Source organism: Nothobranchius furzeri, chromosome 12 (genome assembly GCF_043380555.1).
Source record: "Nothobranchius furzeri strain GRZ-AD chromosome 12, NfurGRZ-RIMD1, whole genome shotgun sequence".
In the NCBI taxonomy this organism is placed as follows: domain Eukaryota; kingdom Metazoa; phylum Chordata; class Actinopteri; order Cyprinodontiformes; family Nothobranchiidae; genus Nothobranchius; species Nothobranchius furzeri.
The window spans coordinates 513,297-530,027 of NC_091752.1; the positions used below are offsets into that span (position 1 = coordinate 513,297).

Below are 16,731 nucleotides of genomic sequence, written 5' to 3' on the forward strand. Positions count from 1 at the left end.
TGGAAGCTCATGTGGTTTAGTTCATTGGCTTTGACTCGTAAGACCTGTGCTAAGAGGTACCGTGTGGATTTTTAACCCCACAAAGTGCGCTATGTACAGATCCAAGCACGCGTCAGCATTCAAGGTCATACCTAGACTGATGCCGAGTTGGTGACGTACTTTAATGGACAAGTCTGAAAAATATAAACATGAAGATGAGAATTAGAATTATAAAACAACGTGTTTTAACTCTGTTGCCTGGCTGGAGGAGCGCACTGGTGAACTAGTGCCTTCATCATTGAGTCTCATAGGTAGATAAATAAAAATATATATGTTTTCTCTTAGTGTGCTGAACTCAAAATGCGTCCAACTCAAAGCAACTGTGCCATTTTGAAAAGAACAAACACAGACATGGGGTCTGTGGGGATATAGAGATTTTACCGTGGACCAAAGCAGCAGTGACCCACCGGGTAAAACACAGCTGAGAGACACTCCCAAATAAGATCTGATGCTTGATTTCTCAAATGCATTACTTCAAATCTTTCACTTTCATGAGATGTCAGCTTCATCTGTCAGATCTGATGCTCTAAATGTCACAAACTGCACAGACCAATAACGGCTGCAGCGGTGGGACCTCCTGACGAGATGAGAGGATGTCACAGCGCAAGTCAGCTCAAAAAGCTCTGCATGCATTTTACAATTCACAGTTCAAATCACCAAACTGCTACATCTCCACACACACAATCACAGATAAACATGCTCTATCTAGTCTTTAAATGCCCCTTTTCCCATTCAATTCCAGTCTGGGATAGTGGGTGTGGAGATGTACTCTAACGAGTCAGACGCACTCACAACCAGACTGTTTCATCCACTTTATGCTTTTGGAATCACATTAACCTTTTTAGACACGACGCTGAGAGGATTCTGAAGGCGGCTAAGTATTGCATCACTAATTGACTGCTTAGTGGAGGAAATGTGGTGGAAAATGACAAGATTATTAGATACGGACTGAGAACGTAATGGAGTGCCAACGTAAGGGTTCACCAGTGACACCTTCAAAAATGCCAACAAATAACAGTAAAGCTGCAATCCAAAGCCTTCGGTGTGAAGAGGAAACGCACCATCACAGGCGCCCAGACGAGAGCAAAAACACACGCCCACATAAAAGCTAGTCAGCCTCCAATTGTGCAAGTCCTCCTACTGAGAGAAGCCGGTAATTTTCATCACAGATATACCACAACTATGAGAGACAACATGAGAAAATAAAGTCCAGAAAATCACAATGTCTGATTTTTAAAAATGTATTTGTAAAATGTGGTGGAAAATAGGTTTTTAGTCAATAACAAAAGTCCATCTCAGTACTTTGTTATAAATCCTTTTTTATCAACGACAGAGGTCAAACATTTCCTGTAAGTCTTCTCAAGGTTTTCACACACCGTTGCTGGTATTTTGGCCCATTCCTCCATACAGATCTCCTCTAGAGCAGTGACGTTTTGGGGCTGTTGCTGGGCAACATGACTTTTGATTCTGAAGCTTTTCTATGGGGTTGACATCTGGAGACTGGCTAGGCCACTCAAGCCCAGGTGGTGTGTTTGGGATCATTGTGAGGCTGACAGACCCAGCCATGCTTCGTCCTCAATGCCCTAGCTAATGGAAGGAGGTTTTCACTCATAATCTGACGATACATAGCCTCATTCATTCTTTCATTTACACAGATCAGTCATCCTGGTCTCTCTTCCGAAAAACAGCCACAAAGCATGATGTTCCCACCCCCATGCTTTACAGTAGGTATGGTGTTCTTTGGATGCAACTCAGCATTTATCCTCCTCCAAACACAACCAGTAGACTTTTTAGCAGGGATGTAAGAAAATATCTATATGGCAATATATTGTGATATTCTTCCAGTGATGTATCGATATTCAAATGTTGTGTATTGAAAATATCAATATAGCAATATCTCGTGATCTTTTTCCAGCGATATTATATCGATATTCAAAAGCCGAGTATCGAATATTTGGAAGAGTTTTTTAAGTTTCTTTTGGTGCAATTCAAATGCCGACCGCTAGCTGACAGCAGTGTGCAATGGGTTTGGTTTCTACAACTGAAATGGTGCAGATTCCTCAGGTTAAACATGTTATATATCAGTTTGGACTGTTTACTGAATTTTTCTATAATAAATTCAGTCTAAAAAACAAAACCGCTAATATAGTCTGACTGAATGTATCGTGATATATCGTGTCGTCTCTCCTATATCGTGATACGTATTGTATCACCATAGTTTCACCAATACACATCCCTAGTTTTTACCAAAAAGTTCTATTCCGCTTTCATCTGACTACATGACATTCTCCTGGTCCTCTTCTGGATCATCCAAATGCTCTCCAGCAAGCTTCAGACCGGCCTGCACCGGTACTAGCTTAAGCAGAGGGACGCGTCTAGCAGTTCCTGGCGGCGTAGTGCGTTGAGTGACTAAATATTTTTCTCCCCACTGTATGCTTTTGAACAACAATGACCCCCCCCCCCCCCCCCCCAGACATGTTAAATTCAACAAAAGTTTAATCCAGTTTCAATAAGAGGAAAATCTTTCAGCCCTGAGAAAAGCTTTGATTTTCCTTCCGAGCCCCCGTCATCAGTTTACCCCCCTTAATCCCCTCCAGGAACACTTGTATGTTTCTGATGACGTTCAGTAGGAGACATGGGTTTGCCCCCCCCAACCCTTACCACATGTAAACTAACTGGAGCCATGCGGCCTGGCAGATAAAGCCTCCGAACAGCTCTGCCTTGCTTATCTCCCTCCTTCAATTTTCCAAATTATTACTGAATAAAAGATCAATCCAGAAAGTATCACTGACACGCCTGATGACAGGCCCGACACAGAGCACCCTCACAACTTTAAAGCAAAATCTAAATCAATTTAGATGAAGTATTGATAAAGACTGGGCCGTGGGGGAAACGAGGTGACTGACACACAGAGGGCATAAGAAAGTATCGCACAAGATGAAGAACGGAGACGTTTCTCATCTTCTAACACAAAAGAGGCCGTGAAAGTCTGGAGCGCCGCGTGAGTCTAAGATCAAAACCAGTCACATGAATGATTTAGAATAAAATTAATTGTTTTTACGTGTGGACTCCGCCTGTGCTAGGCTCCTGTACATTTAAGTCAATATCTCTTGGGTGCATGCTCAACCTAAAACATTTTATTTGAGCTACTTTTTCATCTCATGCAAAAGTAGAGAAGCTATAGCTAATGTGAGCCCAACAGGACAACAATGAATGAGTGCCATTACAACTGCCAGCCTCTCCAGTTCTGCACAGTACACTGCACAGAAACAGGGAGCAGCACAAACCCTGCTGCAAGCTTTGACTGGTTCGAACATACAAAGACGTGCTAATTCTGAAATGGGCCATGAAATACTGTAGATTATTGCTGGTCACAGAGAGGAGTTAATCAGCTCGCCAAATGAATGATGAGAGGAGCGGCGGCGAGGACTCCCCCTCGCTCGCCCCATTATCTGATGACGTGCAGAGAGGCTACCTAGAGCGAGCACACAGACTTCATGCCTGTGCAGTGGGCCGTGGCTCGTGCTGGGCGCCCCGCGTGCATCAGATAATTGGTAGCGCACCCCCACGTGAAGCTCCGAGCCAAGAGGACGGCATGCAGAGAAAAACACACAACTTCAGCAGATGGTTTGCCTGATGAACAAACAGCATGCGGATGGATATGGAGCAGCAGAAGGAACTGAGAGCTTACTCACAATACAGGAAAAGCACTCGTCAGGCAGGAGGAATAGACGTGTTTCGACTGAGTCTGAGTGACACACAACGCAACAAATGTGGAAAGATCTAAGGCTGACTGACGGCTGATTTGTTCATTATCACACAACATTGGTTTCTATCAGTATTTCCAAACAATCCAAGGTGTCAGGAAATCAAAAGGCAGTCGAGCAGCCGTGCAGGCAGGAGAAAAACAAATATGTGACAGTAATGACAAGAAACCATATATTGGGCCTTTGATGACACAATAAACAAGCAAACTGAGCAAAAGATTGTGTTGAGATGGCAACAGCGGCAAAAAAGGATATCATTACATCCCTTCAGTCGCTTTATTTCACAGTACGGGTCAGGACAAAACAAGGAAGCAGCGCTGAATCAACGTGACAGGGTTAATGACTATTTCTCTTTTCTAAATCTCTGGCTGTGGAGCAGCTGGGCCTCGGGGAGCTCAGGTGACAGTTACACTTCTGTCATACCCAGCCGGTCACACAACATCTCTTCACCTTGCTTCATCGCCATGACACCTCAGCAGCTCCTCATCCTGCGACTCACTAGCACTGAGCCACAGAGCTCTCAACTCCTCACCTGCAGGCTTCCCAGGACCTCGGTGTGCTGAAATGAAAACTAGCTGTTTTATAACACCCCCGTCACTCTGCTGACGCAGTAACAATAAGACCAGAACCAAGTTTCTAGGTTTGTCTCTTACTAATTGTGTGTCAAATTGGTAAAGTTTTGTGAAAAAGCACAGAAAAACTTTAGTTTATAGCTTAACTGGTTATCTTTTATAGATAATTAACTCTTTTTTGGGTGAAACTGGTTTATAAATGAAGAAAATGAATTCTAGAAAGATTCTTCTGTTGGAATATTAACGTATATAAAACATAAAACTCTCCACATTTATCCTAAATATGTCATATTTCATTTTCTCTACCTTCCTATCTGTGTATCAAGGAAGAAAGCAGAACGTGATGGTGTTGCCTCTGTTGGTGCTGATTTGTCTGAAGGTCAGTAAAACATCTCATGAGCCAATGGACAGACTTTGTTCCAACTCTCAGAACATTTTCGCACAATGACCGTCTACAACGGGTTCTAAAGGCTACAAAGGCATCAGCTGATATGCCTTTTGTTAAAGAAAATGCAGAATCTTACCAGTTCCAGACATTAACCCGTACACACTGTAGCATAGACTAGCACCTGGAAAGCACATTGTGGAATATGCTTTATGAAATAAGCTGCCTTGCCTATTAAAGGTGTTGAGGGTCTGACCTCATGAGGAAATTACTATGCAGTGATTTTCTCCAAAATGACTGTGCTTAAATTGCTCTGAAAAGCAAATAATCACATCAGCGCCAAGAAACTTCATTTCCCATGATGCTTTGCACACGGAAGCATTGTGATGACGTCACCGCCTAGTACCAGAAACACGTTCTGCGCATGTGCGGGAAGCCGTGGAGCTTTTCCCGCGAACTAAGACCATAAATCTTCAGCAGAGACAAAGAAACCTCGTTCTTTTGCCCAGGATACCTGGCGGTAAGGACACGCTTGTCAACGCTCCGACAACTTGAGCACGCGGAAGCTCTAAGTGCCCAAGTTGAGCCCACGGAACTGCTGGAAACTAAACTGCAAGCCCATCAGATCTGCTCGTTTCTGCTCCCCTCCAGCTGATGTTTGAGGACACAGAACTGCGGAGGAAAGCAACAACTCCATCAAGCACGCTGTAAGTTATAACTCAGCACAGAAAGAAACTTTGCTGTCTCTGTCCAGCCCGTGGAGAAACACTCGTGAACGCCAAACAACGGAGAAAGCATCAAACCGACGGACGACGCCGAAAGCTGCGGAGAAACACGGAGAACCGTCAAATCAAAGAGGGAGGGACGCCTCGCTCTTCTGGTGATCAGCAACTCATCTCTTTCTCTCTCTCCTTCTTCTTCCGTTAACTCTATAGTCCAGAATAAGCAATAAAACCGCGCTATTGCTTAAAAAGTAGCTTCGTGTGTTCCTCTTTCGTCCCAAACACGTCCGTCGGGTCATTTTGAAAGAATAAACTGCTTATTGATCATTGTTTGGTATCTTAAAATGGTTTCTGTCATGGCCAGGCTGAAACTAAAAGATATTAATTTGTGATTAATCTTTTGTGTTGTTTCATGATCTTTTGAAATGTTTTGAGTGATTTAAGGTTAAGTTACTACTGATTCTAAGTGCTTTGGAAGTTAAAGTGAAAGTTGCCACCCACACTTTAGCCAGACAAAGGGGTCAGCCATCTTGTATTCAAGACTCCATTTTGAATCCATACACACGCACACACACACACACCCACACACACACACACACACACTACTCCTTTGTGAGAACAAAGGACCCCATTCATACATCCTCCATCACATGCAAACACATCCATCTTCAATCATATCACACGGTTATTATTCATCTATTCCACTGTTTATTCATTTGACAAATTGTTAATTAAATGTTATAAAATTCAGATTTTTGTGTCCAGTAGCTTTGTTGTGTCGAAGAGAAGTCTCTGCTCCGAGGATTCTACGAACTTCAAGAAAGACTGATAAGAGTTTTGGATTCATTTCCCTTTCTAATTAAAGGGTGGTGCCCCGAAGATATCTAAGAATATCTTAATTAATTAATAAATCAGTAAATAGTTCCATATTTACAGAATTTATTGAAGAATCCAAAAGTAAGTTAAAGCTTACGAATTGTTCGCTCCTAATAACCCCAACATTTATTGGTGCCCCGTGTGAGGCTTGGATACACAGAGATTTCTATCCGGCACAAACAAACAAATAAATCCAAAGAGCTTGAATTAAAAATAATCCGTTGTTCAGCCTTGAACCAGCAACAGAGTGGTGCTGATTTCGCTGAGCAGGAAGCTGCATCGAACTCTCACCAGTAACTCAGTGCTTCTTTAAAGGTGCAACGTGTAAATTAATTCTGGTTGACCTTTTAGGTTAAAAATTCAGTTTTCCTTAAAGGTGCAACGTGTAATTAATTCTGGCTAACCTTTTAGGTTAAAATTCAGCTTTTCCTTAAAGGTGCAACGTGTAATTAATTCTGGCTAACCTTTTAGGTTAAAATTCAGTTTTTCCTTAAAGGAGACATAACATGAAAAACCCACTTTTTTATCCATTAACACAGTGTGTTTCACATTTTAAGTGTCTAAGTGAGCAAAAAGGCTTATATTATTCACTGGAGTTGCTATTTAGATATTTAATAATTAAGTTTTGGGCATATTTGTCCACCCGTTCAGTTTTTACATTATCCATTACGTCAGTAATTAATTTAGTCAGGATAACTACCAAATATGGTAATGGCCCTCGGCTAAACACAGAGCCAATCCGCCATTTTTTCTTCTCGCTAAGATTTTTTGTAGTCCTATTGGAAAAATGCAGAATGTCTGGTTATTTTAGCCACACACAGCTCAAAACTGTTCCTCGTTTTAAGGAAGGGTGATGTGGCAGTATTTAAACCCAGGAACTGATGACACTACTGCTAAAAAAACACAGAAGAAAAAGTAGTGTGTTTGCGTTTGTGTGTGTGTGTGTGTGCGCGCGCGCGTGCGCGTGGTTCGTTCGTTCCTGTCTCCAGGCTAGTAAGTACTGAGGGCTTCATCTATCTAAAAGGAGTCATTTGCATCTGAATGTGGCAGCACCGGGACACAGCAGCAGAGCGGTAAGCTTCATATCACTCTAAAATGTCGACAAACTTTACTTTAGATTTACGGGCATTAGCAGCACTAAAGCGTTAGCATCCGGCTTGCTATCGCTAGCACAGTATGCTAGTAAAGTTAGCACCCAGATCAATGTGGATTTGGCTGATTTTCGTGGAATAAAACGTGATTTCTGATCAACGCCTTCTTTTACACCAGATGATAACCTCCCACTGATTGTAGCAGCAGAGAGCCTGTGTGTTATTCTACGTGAGTGTGATGTAATCTTAGCATCCAGTAAATAAAGTCCCATATCAGTTAAAATGCAGCGTGACAAAGTCATTAAAGTGCGTCAACACAGTGGATTTAATAGTTTTAAAGAACAATCTCTGAGTGGAGTGAGGTTAGTTTTTTGTCTCACTGCAGATATAAAAACTAACTTTATCAGTCATACGCAGCAAAGCTCACCGTCTGTATGAGCGTGAGCGTCGGAAAGCTGATAAAATCGGCTGTAAAACAAAAGTAAAAATGCTCCTTTGCTTTTTAGAGTCAACATCCAGAAGACTGGAGCCGTGTTTCACTGACAGGCTGTCAGACTAAAGCCCTGATGAGCTCAGCTGGGACAAACTGGTCTGATGTTTAGGTAAGTGAAGATCTGCTTCTCCGAGATGCTAGTAAAAAATAATTTAGCCAGCTTGCTAATGTTACTTTTCTTCTCTTCTAAGGAACACAGAACGTTCAGATGTTGGCGTTTCACGTCACCTACTGAGGAAGGAGACCCACCAGTAAAGAGATGGTAGCTGGACCAGACCAAAGTGAGTGATGACACACCTCAGCCACCCTCATCATTAAGAACACCTCACCCCCTGAATCACTCCGTCTGATGACAGCAGAGTGATTTATTTGATGTTTTACTTGTTTAGTCTGTTTAGAAATTATTGAATTACATTATTTTCTGTAATCGACCATCTGATCTGGATGTGTGCAGAATAACTTTCCCCAAATTCAGCAGCAGCTGGCCTACCAAAACAGCTGCAGCATGTAGTAAGTCTGTCTGCACTGCTCTCTAATGAGCTTCCTTTCATAAGGAATCATTTGTATAATTTTAGTGTCACTATTTTATTACATTTGTAGGAAAATATGAAGTCACTGCAGCAAAGTGAACTTGTGAACAAACACAAACGTGACTATAAACATGAAAGCTAAAGAAACAACTTTCCTAAAGCTGCTTGTAAACAAAATATGTCATTAAAGTTATCGTCTATCATTGCAGAATATGGCGATGACATCATGGAACTGGTCTTTGGAAAAGTTTTCCCTGAACCAACTCCGTTTCTAGATGAGGTAGAGAAGATCTGCATCTCACCAGCCCTCTGGTCTCAGAGACAACGGAGGTCTCCCACTGTTGTCCAGGACCAGTTTGAAGCCCACATACTGCCCCTCCCTCATCATCAGGAAACATCAATCCGTATCCTGAGGACAACAGAAGACGGCAGGAGGACAGGAACTCTGAGACCTAGACACCACCAGCACCGAGACACAAAGCACCTGTGTGCACAACGCCTGTTTAACTACTAAAGCCTGTTTATTATATTGTTCTACTTATTTGCTGTGAGGTTAATACTTAGAAAATTTGTATATTAATGTAAACAATTAAAAAAATCACTGATTGTATGTTTTCTTTTAGATGTAATGGTCCAAACTCAGCCTTGTAGACATTTATTGCATCCTGTAGGTAAATACACAGAACAGGCTCAGGTCCAGGATGACCCAGCATGCTCTTCTTCCATTCTGGCTGTTAGGGATTGTATCAATAACTCAATGCCTACTGATGTTTTCACCTAACGGTATTTATTTAGAATGCAGGTAAGATTTAACTATATTTGTTAGCAAAGCAGACTGATCTTGGGAATTTCACTGCAGCACTGATGTCCACCTCTCTGTACACATTAGAGAGAATTACCACTTTTCAGCTAAACACATTTAATAAAGCTATAGGCTACGCATTGCAGACAATAAAAACAAAGTTGTAAGCATTAGAATTATAATGATCACATTAAAGAACATTTGGAGGAATGTTCTTTATTTTTGACTCGAATCTCAAATCTTTAAATTAAAATGTAACTGCTTTTTATCCATTTTCAGCCATTAAGACACCCAATATAAAATAAGACTACTTATAAAATTATTTATAATTATATGTATGTATATATATATAGATAGAGATCTTAATAAAATGTATTCTTTTAATGGTGTTTTAATGAGCTGTATCATTTTTTAAAACATTTTTTATAGAAATAAATAAGCAAGCAGCATTCCTTGTGTGTGTGTGTGTGTGCGCGCGCGCGCGCACGTGCCTGCTAGCTGATCCCTCCGTCGGCAGTGACGGGTGTGTGTGTGTGACTACAGAAAAATGCATGAGAGAGTTAGCAGCCTTGAAACAGCTTGATGAACTACCCTCCCCACATGTTTTAAAAATGCTAATATGCTATGCTAAATCTGCTATGCTAAATAATGATTTCTCTATAGAACTACAAAGTCCGACTGGGGGAGGAGAGTACAGGTCTGCACTATGGAGGGGGGCGGAGTTTACAGCTCCTCCTCCAGTTTAAAGAGACAGTACCCAAAAACGGCTCGTTCTCAAGACTCTCCTCAGAACAGGGGTAGATGAGGGTCTGTAGAGCAACAATAATGAGGAAATAAGACCAAAGAACTGCAGTTCCACTGTTTTTAGACCCCCAACTGAAGGATTTAGATGTAAAAAGGAATAACTTAAAAGCATGTTATGTCTCCTTTAAAGGTGCAACGTGTAATTAATTCTGGCTAACCTTTTAGGTTAAAATTCAGTTCCTCATTAAAGGTGCAGCGTGTAAGTAATTCTGACTAACCCTTTTAGGCTAAAATTAACTGCTAATTTAGCGACTTTAACTCACAGTGGCTATTGTAACTAACTGAAACCTTCACTCAAAGACTGATAACACCTTGTTTGCTAATATTCTGAAGGAATAACTAGCATATTTAACACTGCAAGTGTTGTAAGACGTTGCTACGGCAACGCACCAGCTTTTGCTAAAATACTGAAAGGAATAGTATTTTAAGCGTCAGTCACGGCAGTCCGTGCAATTTTAAAACGCTAAAACCTGTGCGCACAAAGGTTAATTTAGTGTTTTTCTGCTACAAAACTAGCAGTTGCTGCCCAAAAGGTGCAGTTTGAGCTATCTGCAGAAGCTCTACTAGGCTATTTTTGGTTCGGTTGTTAAAAATGGAGGGACAGAGTAGTGAACTGACCAACTCCCAGCAACCAGGTGGCGCTGCGGCCCACGACTATGAACCTGGCCTACTTTCTGGACAATTTTTGTCCAAACTGGTCGCGGTTGCTCGAGAACCCGACTACCCTTCTAGGGATGTCACTGAAGAACAGCTTGACGCTGTACTTGATCAAATAGAAAACCCGGATGGTACTAGACCAATCCAGGTTCACTTGGCTAAGTTAGCCCTGATCCTCTATCAGAGAGGACTCCAACATGATCGAGAGATCTTGAACCTCCAGAGTATGCTAGCTGAAAAACAGCGAAATGGAAGTCTGAAGGATGAGGAGGACGACGACACCCGCACCGATTCTGGGGAAGATGGGGAGAAGACCCCGCCCCCTTCTGCTGATGACAACAGACAGTGGGAAGGGGGGAAACACCTTGACTCTCTGGACGGACGCATGCCGCAGGGGAGAGACGAAGCTTATCTGTCCCAACCTTCGGCCCCGTTCCCTACACACACTCTAGGGCATTCAGGACCACCTAGGGGCCGAGGGCAGTTCGCCCTCGAACCCCAGGTTGGACCACCACCCTCATCTTCACGGCCTTCTCAATCAGTGAGAAGTCGACCAGCTGAGCGGCACCTCTATTTAGACCGCTCCCCCAGTCCACGAAGGGTGCAAGGTGCCGGCTGGGGTTATCCACAAGCCCAACCTGCACCTCAACCATCCACCCATCCTAGCTACTCCGGTATTCGGCATGCCGATAACCAGCTGCATGACCAAGCATCATACGCCAGTCCGTACCCGGACAGAGCGTATTACGCAGAAGCCCCAGTTGAAAGACGCAGGCTGCACTTCGCAGACGTGCCCCGGGAGGAGGACCTCCCAAGACACCCACGTGACGTGCCAGCAGCCCGCCACAACATGCCGGACCCCGATTTGGGCCCCAGGAGTCAACATTGGGAGCCCAGAGCACACCAGCGATATCCAGCGCCCTCTGAGACAGACCGTGGGTCAGAGTCAGAGAATGACGCGCCGTACCGTGAGTCAGGGCTCCGTGTACGTCAAATTGAATCGCTAGCTAAAGATATAGAACGCTTTGATCCTAACACCAATGAATCCAACGTCGACGATTATCTCAGGGAGATAGAACGTTGTCTGCTTGATCTTCCAGCACCCTCTTCAAGGGAAAAGCTCAAGCTAATTTGGAAAACCACATCTAGAACGGTGCACGGTTTCATGGAAACTCTACCACCTGACATTCGAGATCGGTACTCCTCGCTCTGCCGAGCGTTGAGGGATGAATACGCCACTTATGCAGACTCTGCGTCAGCTACAATGGGGGCCTTCTCCATCAAACACGGGAGGAACGAACCCCCCAGAGAGTATTATCGCCGACTCAAAAGTGCTTACTTCCAAGGTCGAAACGGCCCTGGGCTCGAGGAAGACCCTGCCTTCAGATCCCTGTTCATTCACAACCTGCACGAGTGTGTTCGCTCCGAAGTCTCAATGTATTGTCGGATAAAAAAACTGACAACTCAGGAGATTAGGAGATACGCTCAACAGGCTTGGGAAGCCGGCGGAAAGCCTCAAAAGCCTGACGCACATCACCGCGTCATGCACCTAGCTCCCGACGCCGAGCCGCGTTTGGAGCTCGAAGGCACAGAAGCTCCACCCACTAAGCCAAAATCTGCTAAACCTAGACCTGCTAAACCGCGAGAGCAGTCCCAATCTCCTCAACAGGGGAAGGGGGGTGCTGATTGGCCGCCTAGGTCTGGACAATCAGACAGGAAGTGGCCCAACCAAAACCAACGGCAGGCAGGTCGGAACAGTGGAAGGTTTAAGGAGCGCCGCCCACAGGTAGGTCCCGAACACAAGTCCGCAGGTGAGGACTTGACCAAAGCCGACGTCCAGGAGATGTTTCAGCAGTTCCTAGCTAAACAGAAGGAACAGCTGAGATCTGCAGATGAGACCCCTGCACCAAAGTCTGCTTCTAAGAAGCCAGACCCAGAGCCAACGTCCGCATGACTAGGCGTGGCTCAACCCCCCAGCGTGGCCAGGACCTACCTGATCAGCTGGGGAAACACTACTGGTAGATCACAGGAGTCTCCTGAAATCTACCCCCCAGAGAAACCTGATACTAAATTTCTGAAGTTCCTTGGTGACTTAACAAACCATGATCATGCTCGCCGTTTGTACTGTAGCACCAACGTAGGTGGGTGCATACAGGTTGATGCTCTGCTGGATACCGGCTCAGAAATCACCCTGATGTGCTCCACATTGTTCCATCGCGTGTCTGACACCATGCGGTCGCTCGGGAAACCAGTCCAGGTTGAACCTTGTGACCTGAAAATCACCAGCTACACCCAGACCCGGGAGTGTATCACTCACCGGGCGTGGCTGGACATCACCTTCCAAGACATGACTCTGGTTCACCCGTTTTATGTCTGCCAGCTAGACACTGAACCACTTCTCATTGGTCAGGACCTGCTTGAACGTCTAGCTCCCCTCATCGACTGCCAGAAGGGTCAACTGTGGGCCCAGGTGGAAACACCTAAGCCCTGGAACCCGGATAGCAGCCGACCATCCTCCATTCTTGAAGTCAGCCTAAGTGAGCCGCAAAACCCTTGTTCCAAGGTCATGCCCCTCCCTACGGCTCCCACAGACGATGTCCGCCTGCAAAGGCACGAAACCGCTCCTGGAACTCTGCTCTGCACACATTCATCTTTTCTCTGCTCGCTGAAGAACGTCAGCCTGCAGCCATATGCACCACACATAGTTGGTGGTCTTACCATCAATTGCACCCACATCTCAGATGCTCGCCTTGCTCTTTGGTCTGAAAAGTCAGCCATCAGCCAGCAGACGTTTGAACACCTGCGTCAGAAGGACCCCCTTCTGGTCAGTGTGACACGTAGCCATCGGCTCTTGTCACCTACTTGGCCGCAGAGGCTCCTGAAAGCGCCAGAGGTCTGCTCTCTGACTATCCAACTTGGAGCAAGACAGCTCACACATACATTCAGCATCATACCACAGCTTGATCCACCTGCACTCATCGGAGCAGATCTGCTGGTTCGACTCGGTGCCCAGCTGGACACTTGCAATCAAGTCCTTTGGGCCCGAGCCACACCATCCTCTGAGCCTCGCTCAGAAGGCCCTGAACACTTGCTGTCCGGTCAGACCATTCCACAGGCCTGCCGTGCAGTGGTTGAGGCCAGCACGGTTCTGCCCCCACAGGTCAAAGGAGTGCCTGTTCGTCTGACTCTGATGAAGCATCAGAAGCTGCCAGGCACACAGGCCTTCTTCCAGCCATCACCACACTTCTTGGAGCTCAACTTAGCCGTCTGTGGCACGCCACTCTTGGAGCTGAACAATCGTTCTGCGTACTTGTTGGTCGAAAATCCGACCCAGAGTCCTATCCACCTGCCGGCAGGAAAGCCCTTGGGCATGCTGATAGATAGCTCATTCCATGACTTCGAACTTTCAGTCCCCGTGATCGGACAACTTCCGTTGTTCTTGAACGACAGACAAGTTGGTGTAAACACATTCAGTACTTTCCCTTCACAAATGATTACCATCAAGCGGCATGAAGCCCTTCCTGAGGAACCTATTTGCAGTGCAACCTTAGATACTGACTGCGGTCAGTGTCTAACGGTTTTTGCAATAAATACTCAACCCTCTGAGTCACCGGTTGAAAGCCCGGAACATCAGAGACCCTCCTCCTCTGAACCTTATGACGGCTTCGAGGCCGAAGTCAGCCAGCAGCTTGACAAAGCGGATGCGCTGGAGTCAGAGGAGCAGAGAGCAGCGCTTAGAAGCCTGTTCTATGAGTTTCAGTCCATCTTATCCAGGGACTCCCTGGACTGTGGACTCACAAACCTGCACACGGTTCGCATTCCGACGAACCCGAATGCCCCTCCTATTTTTGTACGTCAGTACAAGATTCCCCTCGCTGCTTATGAGTCGATCCAGGAGATCCTCGATCAGCTGAAGGAGAAAAACATCATCAGAGAGTGTAACTCCACTTACAACTCTCCCATCTGGCCGGTTCTGAAACCGACTGGGAAATGGCGTCTCACCATAGACTATCGTGCACTGAACAAACAAGTACCTCTCTCCAGATGGCCTATGATCCATTTAGATCAAGAGCTAGCCAGAGTCAGAGATGCTCGTTTCTTCTCTACGGTTGACGTAGCCAACGGCTTCTGGACCATGAAGGTTGAGCCGGCGGACCAGTATAAACTAGCTTTCTCCTTTGGAAATCGCCAATATACTTGGAACCGCTGCCCCTTTGGCTACTCTAACTCACCTGCAGAGTTCAACATCTTCCTCCACAAAGCCATGTCAGATGCTGCTTCCAGAGGGAACCTCATATATGTCGATGACATCTTGATGAGGAGTCGAACCTTCGAGGAGCACCTGGCCGAACTCCGTCACGTGCTGCAACAGCTCGCTGATGCCGGAGCTAAATTGGCGATTCTCAAGGGACAGTGGTGTCGAACCAAAGTGGAGTATGTTGGACTGCTGGTTGGCCCTAATGGAGTCGAGCCCCAAGCGGGACGCATTAGAGCCATTCAGGACATCAAAGCCCCAGCTAATCTGACTGAACTCAGGAGCTTCCTCGGAGTCTGCAACTACTCCAGGCAGTTCATTGAGGAGTACGCTGAAATAGCGAGGCCCCTCACCGAGCTACTTCGGAACGACACACCTTTCGTGTGGGACAGACCCCAAGAACACTCCTTCCAGTTCCTAAAACAGAAGTTGGCGTCCGCACCCTGTCTGGCTTACCCAGACAAGGATAAAGAGTTCTACATAGAGGCTACTTTCTCCTCTCACTGCCTGAGCGCTGCTTTGAAGCAGAAACACGATCAGGACATGAGAGTTGTGGCATACGCCAGCAAGCCTCTGAGCAAGGTGGAACTCCAGTTCTCAGACTGTGAGAGAGCCCTCCTCTCTACAGTCTGGGCTGTCGAACACTTTCGTAGTTACATCGGTGGACAGAAAGTGATCATTGAAACGTGTCATCAGCCTGTCACCTTCCTAAACAGCCAGCGTCTGCGCGAAGGAAGAGTGTCAAACAGCCGCATTGCGACGTGGATGATGGTGCTCCAAGGATACAACATTGAGGTCAAGTATGGTCAGAACACCAAGCTAGCGCTAGGACAAGGGCTAGCAGGCTGCCAGCACTGTGACTCTGACTCCGTCATGGCCCCCCTGGACACACCTGCCGCAGTCTACCCAACCGCATCCAATCATCGCTACTTTGATGAGAATGTTTGCCAAGGGCTTCCGAAAGTTTACACTGACGGATGCGCCTACCTTCACGAAGGCCAGCTCCGTGCCGGGGTTGGAGTCGTTTGGGTGGACTGTGACACTAAGCAACCAAATCACTACCGGTTGGGCCAAAAGTCTAGTCAGTACGCCGAAATTGCTGCAGTGTTGATAACCCTCCAGCAGGCGGCAGCCTTGGACATCACTCAAATCGTCCTTTGCTCTGATTCAAACTACGCTAGACACAGCTTCATCTCTCACTTCCCCATGTGGAAGGAGAACAACATGAAAAACGCCAGGAACAGAGACGTGAAACACTCGGAGTTATTCCTAGCGTGTGATCTGCTCACCACTGAGAAAGGCATAATGGTCTACTGGAAAAAGGTCAAAGGTCACTCCAGGACCCTAGGTCCGGAGAAAGATGGTAATGACGAAGCTGACCGCCTTGCTAAGCTCGGTGCTGACCAGGGAACCTGTTGGGAATTCAAAGACGAGTGGCTTCCACCCAAGGCTGTTCACGAGGTCTGCGCGATTACTCGTCGCCATGCTAGCCAGGCAGACGAACCTCGGACCGTTGAGGTACCCGTGTTTCTAGGCAGAAAACCACAGGACGCGGACCTAGTCACCATGCAGGAACAAGATCCTGACCTGAAGCTCATCCGCGAGCTTCTCCAAAAGGGCCCGATGCCTGAACAACCGTCACCACCTACTGGCGCAAGTCGAGATTTGGTAACCCTGCATCGTCAACTCACGCACCTGAAACGACAAAACGATTTGTTAGTTTACATGCGTGACGATC

General features: G+C 45.8%; 2 protein-coding genes across 8 annotated transcripts in view; one reads left to right on the forward strand and one right to left on the reverse strand.

The window, feature by feature from the left end:
* macrod2 (mono-ADP ribosylhydrolase 2) overlaps window positions 1-16,731 on the reverse strand; it is a 652,663-nt gene that overhangs the window by 97,984 nt on the left and 537,948 nt on the right. The window lies entirely within an intron of this gene.
* Window positions 6,861-12,698, forward strand: LOC139062036 (uncharacterized). Of its 3 annotated transcripts, XM_070542121.1 has the most exons (5): window positions 6,861-7,434; window positions 7,959-8,054; window positions 8,137-8,226; window positions 8,685-8,755; window positions 8,825-12,698. In XM_070542121.1, the coding sequence occupies exon 5, from the start codon at window positions 10,674-10,676 to the stop codon at window positions 12,690-12,692; it is 2,019 nt and encodes a 672-aa protein (XP_070398222.1). In that variant the 5' UTR covers window positions 6,861-7,434; window positions 7,959-8,054; window positions 8,137-8,226; window positions 8,685-8,755; window positions 8,825-10,673; the 3' UTR covers window positions 12,693-12,698. The 3 variants fall into 3 exon arrangements, with proteins under 3 accessions (XP_070398222.1, XP_070398221.1, XP_070398223.1); XM_070542120.1 differs by having other exon boundaries at window positions 8,685-12,698; XM_070542122.1 differs by having other exon boundaries at window positions 8,137-12,698.

Coding starts and splice junctions, on each gene's coding strand:
- LOC139062036 (XM_070542122.1), top strand. CDS start 10,674: ATGGAGGGACAGAGTAGTGAACTGACCAACTCCCAGCAACCAGGTGGC.